The sequence below is a fragment of the Oncorhynchus clarkii genome, chromosome 2, assembly GCF_045791955.1.
Source record: "Oncorhynchus clarkii lewisi isolate Uvic-CL-2024 chromosome 2, UVic_Ocla_1.0, whole genome shotgun sequence".
NCBI lineage: Eukaryota > Metazoa > Chordata > Actinopteri > Salmoniformes > Salmonidae > Oncorhynchus > Oncorhynchus clarkii.
Genome location: NC_092148.1, coordinates 96654976 through 96675459, shown reverse-complemented (window position 1 = coordinate 96675459; position 20484 = coordinate 96654976). Strand labels below are relative to the sequence as shown.

At 46.9% G+C, this 20484-nt stretch overlaps 1 protein-coding gene across 1 annotated transcript in view; it reads left to right on the top strand.

Moving 5' to 3' along the window:
• Positions 1 to 15263: 15263 nt before the first annotated feature.
• Positions 15264 to 20484, top strand: part of LOC139376695 (beta-hexosaminidase subunit alpha-like) — a 79187-nt gene continuing 73966 nt past the window's right edge. The window contains exons 1-2 of the mRNA XM_071119561.1: positions 15264 to 16055; positions 16518 to 16625. Of these exons, the coding sequence (XP_070975662.1) occupies positions 15788 to 16055; positions 16518 to 16625 (376 nt within the window). The 5' untranslated portion in view covers positions 15264 to 15787. The remainder of the gene's footprint in view (positions 16056 to 16517; positions 16626 to 20484) is intronic.

Sequence of the window (20484 nt, the reverse complement as noted above, 5' to 3'; positions counted from 1 at the left end):
CCAAGCTAGTCGGAAGACTTCCAGTTTGGTGTGGCGCCATTTCCGTTCCAATTTTCTGGAAGCTTGTTTCAGAGCTCGGTTATTTTCTGTATACCATGGAGCTAATTTCTTATGAGAAATGTTTTTAGTTTTTAGGGGTGCAACTGCATCTAGGGTATTGCACAAGGTTAAATTGAGTTCCTCAGTAAGGTGGTTAACTGATTTTTGTCCTCTGACGTCCTTGGGTAGGCAGAGGGAGTCTGGAAGGGCATCAAGGAATCTTTGTCTTGTCTGTGAATTTATAGCACGACTTTTGATGCTCCTTGGTTGGGGTCTGAGCAGATTATTTGTTGCAATTGCAAACATAATAAAATGGTTGTCCGATAGTCCAGGATTATGAGGAAAAACATTAAGATCCACAACATTTATTCCATGGGACAAAACTAGGTCCAGAGTATGACTGTGACAGTGAGTAGGTCCAGAGACATGTTGGACAAAACCCACTGAGTCGATGATGGCTCCGAAAGCCTTTTGGAGTGGGTCTGTGGACTTTTCCATGTGAATATTAAAGTCATCAAAAATGTGGTTATCTGCTATGACTACTGTATATGGCCCAGGAGGCCTGTAAACAGTAGCTGCATAGTAGGCTGCATAGATTTCATGACTAGAAGCTAAAAAGACAAACATTTAATTTTATTTTTTGTAAATTGAAATTTGCTATCGTAAATGTTAGCAACACCTCCGCCTTTGCGGGATGCAAATGGTAGATAAGATGAGAGCACCCCTCCAGCTAGGATGGAGTCCGTCACTTCTCAGCAGGCCAGGCTTGGTCCTGTTTGTGGGTGAGTCCCAGAAAGAGTGCCAATTATCTACACATTCTATCTTTTGGGAGGGGCAGAAAACAGTTTTCAACCAGCGATTGAGCTGTGAGACTCTGCTGTAGAGCTCATCACTCCCCCTAACTGGGAAGGGGTCAGAGGTAATTACTCAATGCCGACACATCTTTCTAGCTAATTTACACGCTGAAGCTATGTTGCGCTTGGTGATCTCTGACTGTTTCATCCTAACATCGTTGGTGCCGACGTGGATAACAATATCTCTATACTCGCCAGTTTTAGCTTTAGCCAGCACCATCTTCAGATTAGCCTTAACGTCGGTAGCCCTGCCCCCTGGTAAACAGTGTATGATCGCTGGATGATTCGTTTTAATTCTAATACTGCGGGTAATGGAGTCGCCAATGACTAGGGTTTTCAATTTGTCAGAGCTAATGGCGCGAAGCTTCGGCGTCTCAGACCTTGTAATGGGAGGAGTAGAGACAAGAGAAGGCTCGGCCTCAGACTCCCACTCGCTGCTTAATGGGGAAAACCGGTTGAAAGTTTCTGCCGGCTGAATGAGCGACACCGGTTGAGCGTTCCTACAGCATTTCCCTCCAGAAACCATGAGAAAAATGTCCGGCTGCGGGGACCATGCGAGGGGTTTTATACTAACGTTATTATCTGTACTTACTGGTGGCACAGACGCTGTTTCATCCTTTCCTACACTTAAATTACCCTTGCCTAACGATTGCGTCTGAAGCTGGGCTTGCAACACAGCTATCTTCGCCGCAAGGCGATCGTTCTCCTGTATAATATGAGTACAACGACTGCAATTAAAAGGCATCATGTTAATGTTACTACTTAGCTTCGGCTGTTGGAGGTCCTGACGAACCGTGTCCAGATAAAGCGTCCGGAGTGAAAAAGTTGAAAGAAGAAAAGTTGAATGAGGGAAAAACCAAAAATATAAACGGTAATTAAAAAGTAAAATCCGTGAAGTTGTCAGGTAGCAAAGTAAGGTTGGCAACAAAACGCACAGCAACACGTAAACAAGTCTGCAAGTTGTGACCGGAAATGGCGTCAGCAACACTACCTAACAAACTGTAGAGTTAGGCTGATCAGGTACAGATCTGGAGAAGGGTATCAAAAAATGTCTGCAGCATTGAAGGTCCCCAAGATCACAGTGGCCTCACTCATTCTTAAATGGAAGAAGTTTGGAACCACCAAGACTCAATCCGGGGAGAAGGGCCTTGGTCAGGGAGGTGACCAAGAACCCGATGGTCACTCTGAGAGAGCTCCAGAGTTCCTCTGTGGAGATGGGAGAACTTTCCAGAAGGACAACCATCTCTGCAGCACTCCATCAATCATGTCTTGGTGGTAGAGTGGCCAAACAGAAGCCACTTCTCAGTAAAAGGCACAACAGCTCACTTGGAGTTTACCAAAAGGCAACAGAAGGACTCTCAGACCATGAGAAACAAGATTCTCTGGTCTGATGAAACCAAGATTGGCCTGAATTGGCCTGAAATCTTTGAACTGAATGCCAAGCGTCACGCCTGGAGGAAACCTGGCGTCACCCCTATGGGGAAGCATGCTGGTGGCAGCATCATGCTGTGCGGATGTTTTTAGTGGCAGGGACTGGAAGACTAGTCAGGATCGAGGGAAAGATAAACGGAACAAAGTACAGATAGATCCTTGATGAAAACCTGCTGCAGAGCGCTCAGGGCCTCAGACTGGGGCAAAGGTTCACTTGAACCCAATCGAACATCTCTGGAGAGACCTGAAAATAGCTGTGCAGTGACGCTCCCCATCCAACCTGACAGAAATGGAGAGGATCTGCAGAGAAGAATGGGAGAAAATCCCCAAATACAGGTGTGCCAAGCTTGTAGCGTCATAACCAAGAAGACTCGAGGCTGTAATCGCTACCAAAGGTGCTTCAACAAAGTACTGAGTAAAGGTTCTGAATACTTATGTAAATGTCATATTTCAGTACATTTTTTAAAACATTTGTGGGTGGAACAGTTCTCTTTGTTATTATGGGGTATTGGGGGTAGATTGATGAGGGTGAAAATGCAATGTAATCCGTTTTAGAATAAGGCTGTAACATAACAAAATGTGGAATAAGTCAAGGGGTCTGATTACTTTCTGAAATCACTATGTATTTGTCGTTTTACATGTATTTTTTGGTCTGTTGTACAGTTAATATTCTACCTGCTGTATTGAAATAGGATGTAACTTTAGAAGTGAGGGAGGAGAGGATGAAACAGTGGCTGGTGCCAGAGGCAGGGTAGCCTAGTGGTTAGAGCAGGGAAGCCTAGTGGTTAGAGCAGGGTAGCCTAGTGGTTAGAGCAGGGAAGCCTAGTGGTTAGAGCAGCGTAGCCTAGTGGTTAGAGCAGGGTAGCCTAGTGGTTAGAGCAGGGTAGCCTAGTGGTTAGAGCAGGGTAGCCTAGTGGTTAGAGCAGGGTAGCCTAGTGGTTAGAGCAGGTAGCCTAGTGGTTAGAGCGTTGGACTAGTAACCAGCAGGTAGCCTAGTGGTTAGAGCAGGTAGCCTAGTGGTTAGAGCAGGGTAGCCTAGTGGTTAGAGCAGGGTAGCCTAGTGGTTAGAGCAGGGTAGCCTAGTGGTTAGAGCGTTGGACTAGTAACCAGCAGGTAGCCTAGTGGTTAGAGCAGGGTAGCCTAGTGGTTAGAGCAGGGTAGACTAGCGGTTAGAGCAGGTAGCCTAGTGGTTAGAGCAGCGTAGCCTAGTGGTTAGAGCAGGGTAGCCTAGTGGTTAGAGCAGGGTAGCCTAGTGGTTAGAGCAGGGTAGCCTAGTGGTTAGAGCAGGGTAGCCTAGTGGTTAGAGCAGGTAGCCTAGTGGTTAGAGCGTTGGACTAGTAACCAGCAGGCAGCCTAGTGGTTAGAGCAGGTAGCCTAGTGGTTAGAGCAGGGTAGCCTAGTGGTTAGAGCAGGGTAGCCTAGTGGTTAGAGCAGGGTAGCCTAGTGGTTAGAGCGTTGGACTAGTAACCAGCAGGTAGCCTAGTGGTTAGAGCAGGGTAGCCTAGTGGTTAGAGCAGGGTAGACTAGCGGTTAGAGCAGGTAGCCTAGTGGTTAGAGCAGGGTAGCCTAGTGGTTAGAGCAGGGTAGCCTAGTGGTTAGAGCAGGTAGCCTAGTGGTTAGAGCGTTGGACTAGTAACCAGCAGGTAGCCTAGTGGTTAGAGCAGGTAGCCTAGAGGTTAGAGCAGGGTAGCCTAGAGGTTAGAGCAGGGTAGCTTAGTGGTTAGAGCAGGGAAGCCTAGTGGTTAGAGCGTTGGACTAGTAACCAGCAGGTAGCCTAGTGGTTAGAGCAGGTAGCCTAGTGGTTAGAGCAGGGTAGCCTAGTGGTTAGAGCAGGGTAGACTAGTGGTTAGAGCAGGTAGCCTAGTGGTTAGAGCAGGGTAGCCTAGTGGTTAGAGCAAGGTAGCCTAGTGGTTAGAGCAGGGTAGCCTAGTGGTTAGAGCAGGGTAGCCTAGTGGTTAGAGCAGGGTAGCCTAGTGGTTAGAGCAGGTAGCCTAGTGGTTAGAGCAGGGTAGCCTAGTGGTTAGAGCAGGGTAGCCTAGTGGTTAGAGCAGGGTAGCCTAGTGGTTAGAGCGTTGGACTAGTAACCAGCAGGTAGCCTAGTGGTTAGAGCAGGGTAGCCTCGTGGTTAGAGCAGGGTAGCCTAGTGGTTAGAGCGTTGGACTAGTAACCAGCAGGGTAGCCTAGTGGTTAGAGCATTGGACTAGTAACCAGCAGGTAGCCTAGTGGTTAGAGCGTTGGACTAGTAACCGGAAGGGTAGCCTAGTGGTTAGAGCAGGGTAGCCTAGTGGTTAGAGCATTGGACTAGTAACCAGCAGGTAGCCTAGTGGTTAGAGCGTTGGACTAGTAGCCGGAAGGGAGGCACCAAACCCCTGCTCTAACTGTATCACCAGCTCTGTTCAACAGAGATATTCTCTAGACCAGTGGTTGTCTATCCGGGTCCTGGGGACCCCAAGGGGGGCACATGTTGTTTTTTCCCTAGCACTAGACGGCTGATTCAAATGATCGGACAAAATTCTTGATAATGAGTTGGTGTGGCGACAGGCCAAATAACATTTTCTGTAGAGAAAAGAGATTCTCTGATTCAGAGGTGTGTCCACAACCCTCTATGTACTCCCATTGGTCCTTCTGGTAGCAGCACCCTCCGCTCTCACAGTATCTACATGTAGAAGAGAAAAGTGTATTGGGCCAGATGTCTAATTAGGGCTTCAGCAGCGAAGCTTGTCAAACCCTATTGTATTTGGTTCAGCCAGGACCAGGTGTCAAACCCTATTGTATTTGGTTCAGCCAGGACCAGGTGTCAAACCCTATTGTATTTGGTTCAGCCAGGACCAGGTGTCAAACCCTATTGTATTTGGTTCAGCCAGGACCAGGTGTCAAACCCTATTGTATTTGGTTCAGCCAGGACCAGGTGTCAAACCCTATTGTATTTGGTTCAGCCAGGACCAGGTGTCAAACCCTATTGTATTAGGTTCAGCCAGGACCAGGTGTCAAACCCTATTGTATTTGGTTCAGCCAGGACCAGGTGTCAAACCCTATTGTATTAGGTTCAGCCAGGATCAGGTGTCAAACCCTATTGTATTTGGTTCAGCCAGGACCAGGTGTCAAACCCTATTGTATTTGGTTCAGCCAGGATCAGGTGTCAAACCCTATTGTATTTGGTTCAGCCAGGACCAGGTGTCAAACCCTATTATATTTGGTTCAGCCAGGATCAGGTGTCAAACCCTATTGTATTTGGTTCAGCCAGGACCAGGTGTCAAACCCTATTGTATTTGGTTCAGCCAGGACCAGGTGTCAAACCCTATAACATTAGGTTCAGCCAGGACCAGGTGTCAAACCCTATTGTATTTGGTTCAGCCAGGACCAGGTGTCAAACCCTATAACACTAGGTTCAGCCAGGGCCAGGTGTTCTAATCTGTTCCAGTATTATTACTCTTCGTTCAGAAGGAAACATTTAAATGCACATTCCTGTGAGATGGTAAGGCCTAGGAGGTTGCAACCTTGCATGATGTTAAAGGGCCAAGGGCCACACCCTCTTATGCAATGCCATGCTAATTAGCCAAATGGTGGCGCTATAACAAGTGATTGTAAACGCAAATTTTGAAGGCTCACACCCCTCACCCCGTTTAGGCTACTACTGACCAATAAACGTTCACATGGCCGTAGTTTGGCACATAAATTAATATAGATCAGAGACACATATTTGTATTGTAACAAAACTTGATGCACATGTTCTGAACACTGTCAAGACTCAACATATGTAAGCACATTTAGATAGGCCACACAGTGCCACAATAACAGGCACATACATATACAGTACTGTGCAAAGGTTTTAGGCAGGTGTGAAAAATATGATGTAAAGTAAGAATGCTTTCAAAAATAGACATGTTAATAGTTTATATTTATCAATTAACAAAATGCAAAGTGAGTGAACAGAAGAAAAATCTACATCAAATCAATATTTGGTGTGACCACCCTTTGCCTTCAAAACAGCATCCATTCTTCTAGGTACACTTGCACACAGTTTGAAAGAACTCGGCAGCTAGGTTGGCCCAAACATCTTGCAGAACTAAGCACAGTTATTCTGTGGATTCAGGCAGCCTCAGGTGATTCTCTCTCTTCATGTAATCCCAGACAGACTTGCTGATGTTGAGATCAGGGCTCTGTGGAGGCCGGTACCATCACTTCCAGGACTCCTTGTTCTTCTTTATGCTGAAGATGGTTCTTAATGACTTCGCTGTGTGTTTGGGGTCGTTGTCATTCTGCAGAATACATTTCGGGCCAATCAGATGCCTCCCTGATGGTATTGCATGATGGATAAGTATCTGCCTGTACGTCTCACCATTGAGGAGACCATTCATTCTGACTAAATCCCCAACTCCATTTGCAGAAATGCAGCCCTAAACTTGCAAGGAACCTCCACCATGTTTCACTGTTGCCTGCAGTCATTCGTGTACCGGCGAACAAACCTGCCTTCTGCTACAGCCAAACATTTCACAATTCATCAGTCCAGAGCACCTGCTGCCATTTTTCTGCACCCCAGTTCCTGTGTTTTCATGCATAGTTGAGTTGTTTCCACGTCGGAGGTATGGCTTTTTGGCTGCAAGTCTTCCATGAAAGCCACTTCTGACCAGGCTTCTCCAGACAGTAGATGGGTGTACCAGGGTTTCACTGTTTTCTGCCACTTCTGAGCTGATGGCACTGCTGGACATCTTTCGATTGAGAAGGGAAGTAAGCATGATGGTGTCTTTCATCTGCTGCAGTAAGTTTCCATGGCCGACCACTGGTCCTCAACGTTGCCCGTTTCTTTGTGCTTCTTCAAAAGAGCTTAGACAACAACAAGACAATGTAGTTATACTGCATCAGCAAGGTCTCTCCAGGCAGAAATTTCAAGGCAGACAGGGATTTTCAGATGTGCTGTCCAAGCTCATAGGGTTGGTGCTGTGGAAGTGACGAGTGCCCGTCTATAGAGTGCCCGTCTAGCGCTCTAACATCCATGGGGACGGAGAGGGGCTGAGTGTGGATGTTCAGCTCGGACGCCAGGGTAGCGTCCAAAAAGCTCTCATCGGCCCCAGAGTCAATGAGAACCTGGAGATATTTGTACTGGTCTCCCCACAGCAGAATGGCATGAAAAGGGCTGCGAGCAGGGGAAGCAGGAACGTTCGGGCCATCTTCGGCAGCCCTCGGGGCAGGTCGGGAAGCCTCGGGTTCTCTCGGCAAATGGCCCTGGTGTAATGTACATCAGTAGACACAATATAAGTAACCTGAATGCCTCTACTGACCTTACAGCTATTGTGTACAGTAATCATGTGCCTATGAACCAGATGTATCCTGTTAGCACTAAGCCAGTGTGCCCTAGTAGGAAGTCCACTGTGAGCAGCTCACCCTGCACTAACATAAATAGCATGAACACATCTACTGCTGCTAGGCTTCCCAGTAAAGCAAGTACATGTTAACACATGTAGCTTAAGAAAAAAGGTTCATGAAATCAATAATTTGCTAGTAACAGATGATATTCATAGTCTACCTCTCAGAAAAGATAGAAATGCCAATGGTGGAAGTGTTGCTGTTTATATTGAGCCACATTCCTGTAAAGCTTAGAGAGGATCTCATGCTAAATAATGTTGAAGTAATATGGCTACAGGTTCATCTGCCTCACCTAAAGCCCATTCTGGTGGGAAGCTGCTATAGATCACCAAGTGATAACAGTCAGTATCTGGATAATATGTGTGAAATGCTTGATAATGTATGTATCAACAGAGAAGTATATGTTCTGGGTCATTTAAATATTGACTGGCTTTCATCAAGCTGCCCACTCAAGAAAACGCTTCAAACTGTAATCAGAGCCTGCAACCTGGTTCAGGTTATCAGTCAACCTACCAGGGTAGTTACAAACAGCACAGGAATGATATCATCAACATGTATTGATCATATCTTTACTGATGCTGCAGATATTTGCTTTAAAGCAGTATCCAAATCCATAGGATGTAGTGATCACAATATAATAGCCATATCTAGGAAAACCTACGTTCCAAAGGCTGGGACTAATATAGTGTATAAGAGGTCATTCAATAAGTTTTGTAGTGAATCATATGTTGATGATGTAAAGAATATCTGTTGGTCCGTGGTGTGTAATGAGGAGCAACCAGATGCTGCTGGTCTGTGGTGTGTAATGAGGAGCAACCAGACGCTGTTGGTCTGTGGTGTGTAATGAGGAGCAACCAGATGCTGCTGGTCTGTGGTGTGTAATGAGGAGCAACCAGATGCTGCTGGTCTGTGGTGAGTAATGAGGAGCAACCAGATGCTGCTGGTCTGTGGTGTGTAATGAGGAGCAACCAGATGCTGCTGGTCTGTGGTGTGTAATGAGGAGCAACCAGATGCTGCTGGTCTGTGGTGTGTAATGAGGAGCAACCAGACGCTGCTGGTCTGTGGTGTGTAATGAGGAGCAACCAGATGCTGCACTTGACACATTTATGAAATTGCATATTCCAGTTGCTAATAAGCATTTACACATTATAAAATGACTAAAAACTGTTAAATCCCCGTGGATTGATGAGGAATTTGGAAGTTGTACAGTTGAGGGGGATGATGCAAAAGGTGTTATGGTGAGTGAATGAGGACCCAAAAGCGAACTAACTTAAACAGAGCTTCTTTAATAACCAAACATAGGTAGGCTCAGATAGACCGGCAGATTCCGACAGGACAGGACAAGGTTACAGCAAACATGACGATAGTCTGGCTCAGGCATGAAACACAAACAAGAATCCGACAAGGACAGGAACAGAAACAGAGAGAGATATAGGGACCTAATCAGAGGGAAAAAGGGAACAGGTGGGAAACGGGGTGAATGGGTAGTTAGAGGAGACAAGGAACAGCTGGGAGAAAGCGGGGGAGAAAAGGTAACCTAACAACGACCAGCAGAGGGAGACAGGGTGAAGGGAAAGGACAGAGACAAGACACAACATGACAGTACCCCCCCACTCACCGAGCGCCTCCTGGCGCACTCGAGGAGGAAACCTGGCGGCAACGGAGGAAATCCTCGATCAGCGCACGGTCCAGCACGTCCCGAGAGGGAACCCAACTCCTCTCCTCAGGACCGTACCCCTCCCAATCGACAAGGTACTGGTGACCACGGCCCCGAGGACGCATGTCCAAAATCCTGCGGACCCTGTAGATGGGTGCGCCCTCGACAAGGATGGGGGGGGGGGGGGGGGGGAAGACGAGCGGGGGCGCGAAGAACGGGCTTAATACAGGAGACATGGAAGACCGGGTGGACGCGACGAAGGTATCGCGGAAGAAGAAGTCGAACTGCGACAGGATTAATGACCCGAGAAATACGGAACGGACCAATGAACCGCGGGGTCAACTTGCGAGAAGCCGTCTTAAGGGGAAGGTTCTGAGTGGAGAGCCAAACTCTCTGACCGCGACAATATCTAGGACTCTTAGTTCTACGCTTATTAGCAGCCCTCACAGTCTGCGCCCTATAACGGCAAAGTGCAGACCTGACCCTCTTCCAGGTGCGCTCGCAACGTTGGACAAAAGCCTGAGCGGAGGGGACGCTGGACTCGGCGAACTGAGATGAGAACAGCGGAGGCTGGTACCCGAGGCTACTCTGAAAAGGAGATAGCCCGGTCGCAGACGAAGGAAGCGAGTTGTGGGCGTATTCTGCCCAGGGGAGCTGTTCTGACCAAGACGCAGGGTTGCGAAAAGAAAGACTGCGTAAGATGCGACCAATAGTCTGATTGGCCCGTTCTGCTTGACCGTTAGACTGGGGGTGAAAGCCGGAAGAGAGACTGACGGAAGCCCCAATCAAACGGCAAAACTCCCTCCAAAATTGAGACGTGAATTGCGGACCTCTGTCCGAAACGACGTCTGACGGAAGGCCATGAATTCTGAAAACGTTCTCGATGATGATTTGTGCCGTCTCTTTAGCAGAAGGAAGCTTAGCAAGGGGAATGAAATGAGCCGCCTTAGAGAACCTATCGACAACCGTAAGAATAACAGTCTTCCCCGCTGACGAAGGCAGTCCGGTGACAAAATCTAAGGCGATGTGAGACCACGGTCGAGAGGGAATAGGAAGCGGCCTGAGACGGCCGGCAGGAGGAGAGTTACCGGACTTAGTCTGCGCGCAGACCGAACAAGCAGCCACGAAACGACGCGTGTCATGCTCCCGGGTGGGCCACCAAAAACGCTGGCGAATGGAAGCAAGCGTACCCCGAACGCCAGGGTGGCCGGCTAACTTGGCAGAGTGAGCCCACTGAAGAACGGCCAGACGAGTAGGAACGGGAACGAAAAGAAGGTTCCTAGGACAAGCGCGCGGCGACGGAGTGTGAGTGAGCGCTTGTTTTACCTGCCTCTCAATTCCCCAGACAGTCAACCCGACAACACGCCCCTCAGGGAGAATCCCCTCGGGGTCAGTGGAGGCTACTGAAGAACTGAAGAGACGAGACAAAGCATCAGGCTTGGTGTTCTTAGAGCCCGGACGATAAGAAATCACGAACTCGAAACGAGCGAAAAACAGCGCCCAACGCGCCTGACGCGCATTAAGTCGTTTGGCAGAACGGATGTACTCAAGGTTCCTATGGTCAGTCCAAACGACAAAAGGAACGGTCGCCCCCTCCAACCACTGTCGCCATTCGCCTAGGGCTAACCGGATGGCGAGCAGTTCGCGGTTACCCACATCATAGTTACGTTCCGACGGCGACAGGCGATGAGAAAAATACGCGCATGGGTGGACCTTGTCGTCAGAGAGGGAGCGCTGAGAAAGAATGGCTCCCACGCCCACCTCTGACGCGTCAACCTCGACAACGAACTGTCTAGAGACGTCAGGTGTAACAAGGATAGGAGCGGATGTAAAACGATTCTTGAGGAGATCAAAAGCTCCCTGGGCGGAAACGGACCACTTAAAGCACGTCTTGACAGAAGTAAGGGCTGTGAGAGGAGCTGCCACCTGACCGAAATTACGGATGAAACGACGATAGAAGTTCGCGAAGCCGAGAAAGCGCTGCAGCTCGACGCGTGACTTAGGGACGGGCCAATCAATGACAGCTTGGACCTTAGCGGGATCCATCTTAATGCCTTCAGCGGAAATAACAGAACCGAGAAATGTGACGGAGGAGGCATGAAAAGTGCACTTCTCAGCCTTCACAAAAAGACAATTCTCTAAAAGGCGCTGGAGGACACGTCGAACGTGCTGAACATGAATCTGGAGTGACGGTGAAAAAATCAGGATATCGTCAAGGTAGACGAAAACAAAGATGTTCAGCATGTCTCTCAGGACATCATTGACTAATGCCTGAAAGACAGCTGGAGCGTTAGCGAGGCCGAAAGGAAGAACCCGGTATTCAAAGTGCCCTAACGGAGTGTTAAACGCCGTCTTCCACTCGTCCCCCTCCCTGATGCGCACGAGATGGTAAGCGTTACGAAGGTCCAACTTAGTGAAAAACCTGGCTCCCTGCAGGATCTCGAAGGCTGAAGACATAAGAGGAAGCGGATAACGATTCTTCACTGTTATGTCATTCAGCCCTCGATAATCTATGCAGGGGCGCAGAGACCCGTCCTTCTTCTTGACAAAAAAAAACCCCGCTCCGGCGGGAGAGGAGGAGGGGACTATGGTACCGGCGTCAAGAGCTACAGACAAATAATCTTCGAGAGCCTTACGTTCGGGAGCCGACAGAGAGTATAGTCTACCCCGGGGGGGGGTGGTTCCCGGAAGGAGATCAATACTACAATCATACGACCGGTGTGGAGGAAGAGAGGTGGCCCTGGACCGACTGAACACCGTGCGCAGATCGTGATATTCCTCCGGCACCCCTGTCAAATCACCAGGCTCCTCCTGTGAAGAAGAGACAGAGGAAACAGGAGGGATAGCAGACATTAAACATTTCACATGACAAGAGACGTTCCAGGAGAGGATAGAATTACTAGACCAATTAATGGAAGGATTATGACAAACTAGCCAGGGATGGCCCAAAACAACAGGTGTAAAAGGTGAACGAAAAATTAAAAAAGAAATGGTTTCACTATGATTACCAGAAACAGTGAGGGTTAAAGGTAGCGTCTCACGCTGAATCCTGGGGAGAGGACTACCATCCAGGGCGAACAAGGCGGTGGGCTCCTTTAACTGTCTGAGAGGAATGTCATGTTCCCGAGCCCAGGTCTCGTCCATAAAACAGCCCTCCGCCCCAGAGTCTATTAAGGCACTGCAGGAAGCAGACGAACCGGTCCAGCGTAGATGGACCGACAAGGTAGTGCAGGATCTTGAAGGAGAGACAGGAGTAGTAGCGCTCACCAGTAGCCCTCCGCTTACTGACGAGCTCTGGCCTTTTACTGGACATGAAGTGACAAAATGACCAGCGGAACCGCAATAGAGACAGAGGCGGTTGGTGATTCTCCGTTCCCTCTCCTTAGTCGAGATGCGGATACCTCCCAGCTGCATGGGCTCAGCACCCGAGCCGGCAGAGGAAGATGGTAGTGATGCGGAGAGGGGGGCGACGGAGAGCGCGAGCTCCTTTCCACGAGCTCGGTGACGAAGATCAACCCGTCGCTCAATGCGAATAGCGAGTTCAATCAAGGAATCCACGCTGGAAGGAACCTCCCGGGAGAGAATCTCATCCTTTACCTCTGCGCGGAGACCCTCCAGAAGACGAGCGAGCAAGGCCGGCTCGTTCCAGCCACTGGAGACAGCAAGAGTGCGAAACTCAATAGAGTAGTCTGTTATGGATCGATTGCCTTGACATAGGGAAGACAGGGCCCTGGAAGCCTCCTCCCCAAAAACAGATCGATCAAAAACCCGTATCATCTCCTCCTTAAAGTCCTGATACTGGTTAGTACACTCAGCCCTTGCCTCCCAGATTGCCGTGCCCCACTCACGAGCCCGTCCAATAAGGAGAGATATGACGTAGGCGACACGAGCAGTGCTCCTGGAGTAAGTGTTGGGCTGGAGAGAAAACACAATATCACACTGGGTGAGGAACGAGCGGCATTCAGTGGGCTCCCCAGAGTAACACGGCGGGTTATTGATTCTGGGCTCCGGAGATTCGAAAGCCCTGGAAGTGGCCGGTGGATCGAGGCGGAGATGGTGAACCTGTTCTGTGAGGTTGGAGACTTGGGTGGCCAGGGTCTCAACGGCATGTCGAGCAGCAGACACTTCCTGCTCGTGTCTGCCTAGCATCGCTCCCTGGATCCCGACGGCTGAGTGGAGAGGATCCGAAGTCGCTGGGTCCATTCTTGGTCGGATTCTTCTGTTATGGTGAGTGAATGAGGACCCAAAAGCGAACTAACTTAAACAGAGCTTCTTTAATAACCAAACATAGGTAGGCTCAGATAGACCGGCAGATTCCGACAGGACAAGGTTACAGCAAACATGACGATAGTCTGGCTCAGGCATGAAACACAAACAAGAATCCGACAAGGACAGGAACAGAAACAGAGAGAGATATAGGGACCTAATCAGAGGGAAAAAGGGAACAGGTGGGAAACGGGGTGAATGGGTAGTTAGAGGAGACAAGGAACAGCTGGGAGAAAGCGGGGGAGAAAAGGTAACCTAACAACGACCAGCAGAGGGAGACAGGGTGAAGGGAAAGGACAGAGACAAGACACAACATGACAAAAGGAATGGCAAATAAGTCTGGATGCACAACCGATTGGCAAACTTATTGCAAATTGAGAAATCATGTGACTAAACTTAATAAAAAGATGAAACTACACTATGAAATAAAGAATGATAGTAAAAAAGATTTGGAGCACATACAATTAAATTCTGGGAAAAAAGGCAAACTCAGGTCCATCATTCATTGAAACAGATTGCTAATTCATCACAAAACCAACTGATATTGCCAACTACTTTAATGTTTTTTTCATTGGCAAGGTTAGAAAATGTAGGCATAACATGCCAGCAACAAACACAGACACTACACATCCAAGTATATCTGACCAAATTGTGAAAGACAAGCATTGTAATTTTCCGCAAATTATTGTGGAAGAGATTAAAAAATTGTCTATCAGCAATGACAAGCCACCGGGGTCTGACAACTTGGATATACAATTACTAAGGATAGTAGCGGACGATATTGCCACTCCTATTTGCCACATCTTCAACTTAAGCCTACTAGAAAGTGTGTACCCTCAGGCTTGGACGGAAGCAAAAGTCATTCTGCTACCTAAGAATAGTAAAGCCCCCTTTACTGGCTCAAATAGCCGACCAACCAGCCTGTTACCAACCCTTAGTAAACTTCTGGAAAACATTGTGTTTGACCAGATACAATGCCATTTTACAGTAAACAAATTGACAAACGTTCAGCATGCATATAGAGGACATTCAACAAGCACAGCACTTACACAAATGACTGATGATTGGCTGAGAGAAAATTATAAGATTGTGGGGGCTGTTAGACTTCAGTGCGGCTGAAGTAACTTTCGATTTGCCTGATATAGTAGGATGGCTAACGTCTGCGAATGCTTTGTCTTCTAGCCAAGATATGAAATGCATCATAATTGACTGTAGCGTGCACACACAACAGTTCCATGATGACTGAAAACACAAATGTGGGATGAACTAGTGACAAATGTCCAGGCAAGAGAGGTCCATTTAAAATGAATTCATTCTTCCCTTGCCCTGCAAGTGTCAACTCATCTGACATTATCAAAAGGGAGAGGGTGTGTCTTTTAAGTGTTTGGAATGCAGCCTATGACCCTAGTTTGCAACACAATCTATAGATAACATTGATTTTACTCCCAAGCATATATTGTCATTGTCTGTTTTTGTACTTCCTGTATGTATACTGTTTTTTTTACAATAAAAAATGTAATTGGATACCTATTTTTTTTTTTCAATACATCATACGCAATTCAACTGACATATGCAATACAATAAAGTGAAATAATTAAAAATAAAACATTTATTTTAGTGTTGGCAAGTGGGAATGACCCTCAAATTGGCTTAGTCTCGTAGTGAGGTGCTATAAAACGCTAGCGTCATAGCTAAATATATGTTTTGGGTATATTCTGAAATGGAATAGATGAGCAAACTATACAACTACCTAGCCAGAGAGGGGTAACGTTACCTGACAGGAGCGCTAGCTAGCTACGTTAGCTTGCTAGGTACATTCATAGTTTTTAGTATGGCTGTTTTTAAGCTCAACTTCAACATTTCCACCAAGGACGTTGCCTCTCAGATCGTCATTCTCCCTTTCTTGGGCAAGGAACATTTTAGAGTAGACTTGGATCTGACGAGGTAAAAACGTGCTGGGTGTTTTAGGACTGTTTACTTTGCGTTTGGACCGGAACTCGAAAGTGGGATTCACACCTGATCACGTGATTTGTTTGAGTCTAAAGCGTCTGCCTGTATCACGTGACTCTTTTCCAGTTCAGTCTTCCTCCTTTGAAAGCCAGGACCGTCCAGGACAGTACAGCACACTGTACATCCGCAAGAACACCAATTTGACATTCTAGACTCACGTGATACAATGGAAGAGAAAACTATCTCCAACTCCAGGCGTTGTTATAAACAATGGCTTTGGTTCATGGTTTTGTTCATGTCCTTCTCTGTAATCTACGTGGATGCGGTGTGGCCGATGCCTCAAATGATCAGCTCTTCCATGGCCCGATACACACTAAATCCACGGGAGTTTATTTTTCAGTACTCTAGTGGATCATCCGCTCAACCCGGTTGTTCTCTTCTGGACTCGGCTTTCGAGAGATACTTCCCGCTCATCTTCACGGATTATAGGGCAGGTAATAACAAAACATTTTAAATAAATGGATAACAGTTTTAAGTTATGTGAATCAGTCCTCATCATTCATTGGTCATGGTCAGTTGTTGGGAGTATTCTGTTTTTTGAAAACCATGTTGCCAACCATTGTAGAGCAAAACAAAAGGTACCTTTGGTTTGGTACCTATTCATTGCGGCATGTGACTTTTAGTTCAATGAACACTGCAGAGCCCCAGCAACACTGCATAACACCTGTGATTTAAAAGTAATTCATTTAAGAATATGCCTGCTTAATGACCTAACCTTTATTAGAGGCAGAGTTTATTTGGTTATATTTGAGAGTAACGAATTTGCATGACTTGCAAAGTTCTTTTCACATATTTTATGACAACCATTTTAGATTTTTGAGTTGTACAGGTGAGCTATTTCACATAATTCATCATGTTCATTGATGTTTATGTTCATGTGTTTGTGTTTGATTCAGCCAGACCCAGACAGCACAATGAATGGTTTAGGTTCCCTTTCACCGTTGTGGTCCATGTGGAGAGAGCAGAATGTGAGGGCTATCCAGACGCAGACTCCTCAGAAAGCTGTAAGTGATGAAACACTAAAACACACTCTGTCCTGAAACTTCCACTGTGCAGCCCCTGCTGAGTCAATACACGGAGTGGTGAAAGAGTACTGAAATATCCTTCTCCAGTAGAAGTAAAATTACTGGTTTAAAAAAACTCAAGTAAAAAGTAGCTAATGTAAAAAGTATTCAGAGTAAAAGTAATTTGGTTACTTTTAAAGGGTACTTACATAAATCAAATCTAATTTTATTTGTCACATATGCTTGTACTTCTAGTTCTGACAATGCAGTAATATTTAACAAATAATCTAATAAATTCACAACAACTACCTAATACACACAAATCTAAAGGGGTGAATGAGAATATGTACATGTAAGTATATGGATGAGCCGTGGCCGAGCAGCATAGGCAAGGTGCAGAGATGGTATAAAATACAGTATATACAATGGGGAGAGCAATGTATTTGATACGCTGCCGATTTTGATTAATTTGCATTTTAATGCATGACATACAGTGGGGCAAAAAAGTATTTAGTCAGCTACCAATTGTGCAAGTTCTCCCACTTAAAAAGATGAGAGGCCTGTAATTTTTTATCATAGGTACACTTCAACTATGACAGACAAAATGAGAAAAAAAAATCCAGAAAATCACATTGTAGGATTTTTAAAGAATTTATTTGCAAATTATGGTGGAAAATAAGTATTTGGTCACCTACAAACAAGCAAGATTTCTGGCTCTCACAGACTTCTTCTTTAAGAGGCTCCTCTGTCCTCCACTCGTTACCTGTATTAATGGCACCTGTTTGAACTTGTTATCAGTATAAAAGACACCTCAAACAGTCACACTACAAACAGTCACAAACAGTCACACTACAAACTGTAAGTATTTGATCACCTACCAACCAGTAAGAATTCCGGCTCTCACAGACCTGTTAGTTTTTCTTTAAGAAGCCCCCCTGTTCTCCACTCTACCTGTATTAACTGCACCTGTTTGAACTCGTTACCTGTATAAAAGACACCTGTCCACACACTCAATCAAAAATAATTCCAACCTCTCCACAATGGCCAAGACCAGACAGCTGTGTAAGGACGCCAGGGATAAAATTGTACACCTGCACAAGGCTAGGATGGGCTACAGGACAATAGGCAAGCAGCTTGGTGAGAAGACAACAACTGTTGGCGCAATTATTAGAAAATGGAAGAAGTTCAAGATGACGGTCAATCACCCTCGGTCTGGGGCTCCATGCAAGATCTCACCTCGTGGGGCATCAATGATCATGAGGAAGGTGAGGGATCAGCCCAGAACTACACGGCAGGTCAATGACCTGAAAAGAGCTGGGACCACAGTCTCAAAGAAAACCATTAGTAACACACCGCCGTCATGGATTAAAATCCTGCAGCGCATGCAAGGTCCCTCTGCTCAAGCCAGCGCATGTCCAGACCCGTCTGAAGTTTGCCAATGACCATCTGGATGATCCAGAGGAGGAATGGGAGAAGGTCATGTGGTCTTATGAGACAAAAAAGAGCCTTTTGGTCTAAACTCCACTCACCATGTTTGGAGGAAGAAGAAGGATGAGTACAACCCCAAGAACACCATCCCAACCGTGAAGCATGGAGGTGGAAACATCATTCTTTGGGGATGCTTTTCTGCAAAGGGGACAGGACGACTGCACCGTATTGAGGGGAGGATGGATGGGGCCATGTATCGCGAGATCTTGGCCAACAACATCCTTTCCTCAGTAAGAGCATTGAAGATGGGTCGTGGCTAGGTCTTCCAGCATGACAACGACCCGAAACACACAGCCAGGGCAACTAAGGAGTGGCTCCGTAAGAAGCATCTCAAGGTCCTGGAGTGGCCTAGCCAGTCTCCAGACCTGAACCCAATAGAAAATCTTTGGAGGGAGCTGAAAGTCCGTACTGCCCAGCAATAGCCCCGAAACCTGAAGGATCTGGAGAAGGTCTGTATGGAGGAGTGGGCCAAAATCCCTGCTGCAGTGTGTGCAAACCTGGTCAAGAACTACAGGAAATGTATGATCTCTGTAATTGCAAACAAAGGTTTCTGTACCAAATATTAAGTTCTGCTTTTCTGATGTATCAAAATACTTATGTCATGCAATAAAATGCAAAATAATTACTTAAAAATGATACAATGTGATTTTCTGGATTTTTGTTTTAGATTCCATCTCTCACAGTTGAAGTGTGCCTATGATAAAAATTACAGACCTCTACATGCTTTGTAAGTAGGAAAACCTGAAAAATCAGCAGTGTATCAAATACTTGTTCTCCCCACTGTACATGTGATATGACTAATGCAAGATATTTAAACACTATTAAAGTGTCATTATTTAGAGTGCATTCTATAAAGTGACTAGTGATCCATGTATTAAAGTGGCCGGTGATTGGGTCTCAATGTAGGCAGCAGCCTCTGAGTTAGTGATTGCTGTTTAGCAGTCTGATGGCCTTAAGATAGAAACTATTTTTTCAGTCTCTCATTCCCAGCTTTGATGCACCTGTACTGACCTCGCCTTCTGGATGATAGCAGGGTGAACAGGCAGTGTCTTGGGTGGTTGATGTCCTTGATGATCTTTTTGGCCTTCCTGTGACATCGGGTAATGTAGGTGTCATGGAGGGCAGGAAGTTTGCCGTCTCCACTGCTGTCCCATCGATGTGGATAGGGGGTGCTCCCTCTGCTGTTTCCTGAAGTTCACGATCGTCTCCTTAGTTTTGTTGATGTTGAGTAAGAGGTTGTTTTCCTGACATCACTCTCCGAGAGCCCTCACCTCCTCCCTGTAGGCTGTCTTGTCGTTGTTGGTAATCAAGCCCACTACTGTTGTGTCATCTGCAAACTTGATGATTATTGTTGGAGGCGTGCATGGCCACGCAGCCGTGGGTGAACGGGGAGTACAGGAGGGGGCTGAGCACGCACCCTAGTGGGGCCCCAGTGTTGACGGCCAACAAAGTGGAGATGTTTTTCCCTACCTTCACCACCTGGGGGCTGCCCGTCAGGAAGTACAGGACCCAATTGCACAGGGCGGGGTTGAGACCCAGGACCTCCTGCTTGATGATGAGCTTGGAGGGTACTATGGTGTTGAATGCTGAGCTGTAGTCAATGAACAGCATTCTTACATAGGTATTCCTCTTGTCCAGATGGGATAGGGCAGTGTGATGGTGATTGCGTCGTCTGTGGACCTGTTTGGGCGGGATGCAAACTGAAGTGGGTCTAGGGTGGCCGGTAAGGTGGAGGTTATCTGATCCTTAACTAGTCTCTCAAAGCACTTCATGATGACAGAAGTGAGTGATACGGGGTGGTAGTCTTTTTGTTCATCTTTGCTTTCTTGGGTACAGGAACAATGGTGGCCATCTTGAAGCATGTGGGGACAACAGACTGAGATAGGGATTGATTTAATATGTCCGTAAACACACCAGCCAGCTGATCTGTGCATGCTCTGAGGACCTGGCTAGGGTTGCCGTCTGGGCCGGCAGCCTTGTTCGGGTTAACACACTTAAATGTTTTACTTACATCAGCCATGGAGAAGGAGAGGGGGGGGGGGGTCTGAGTCCTTGTTAGCGAGCCGTGACTGTGGCACTGTAATATCCTTAAAGCAGACTCTAATGTCAGGTACAACCCTAAATCTGTAAACAAGGGCACCCTCATAGACGTTATCCTGACCAACTGGCCCTTCAAATACACCTCCGCTGTCTTCAATCAGGATCTCAGCGATCACTGCCACATTGCCTGTATCCGCTACGGGTCCGCAGTCAAACGACCACCCCTCATGACTGTCAAACGCTTCCTAAAACACTTCTGCGAGCAGGCCTTTCTAATCGACCTGGCCCGGGTATCCTGGAAGGATATTGACCTCATTTCGTCAGTTGAGGA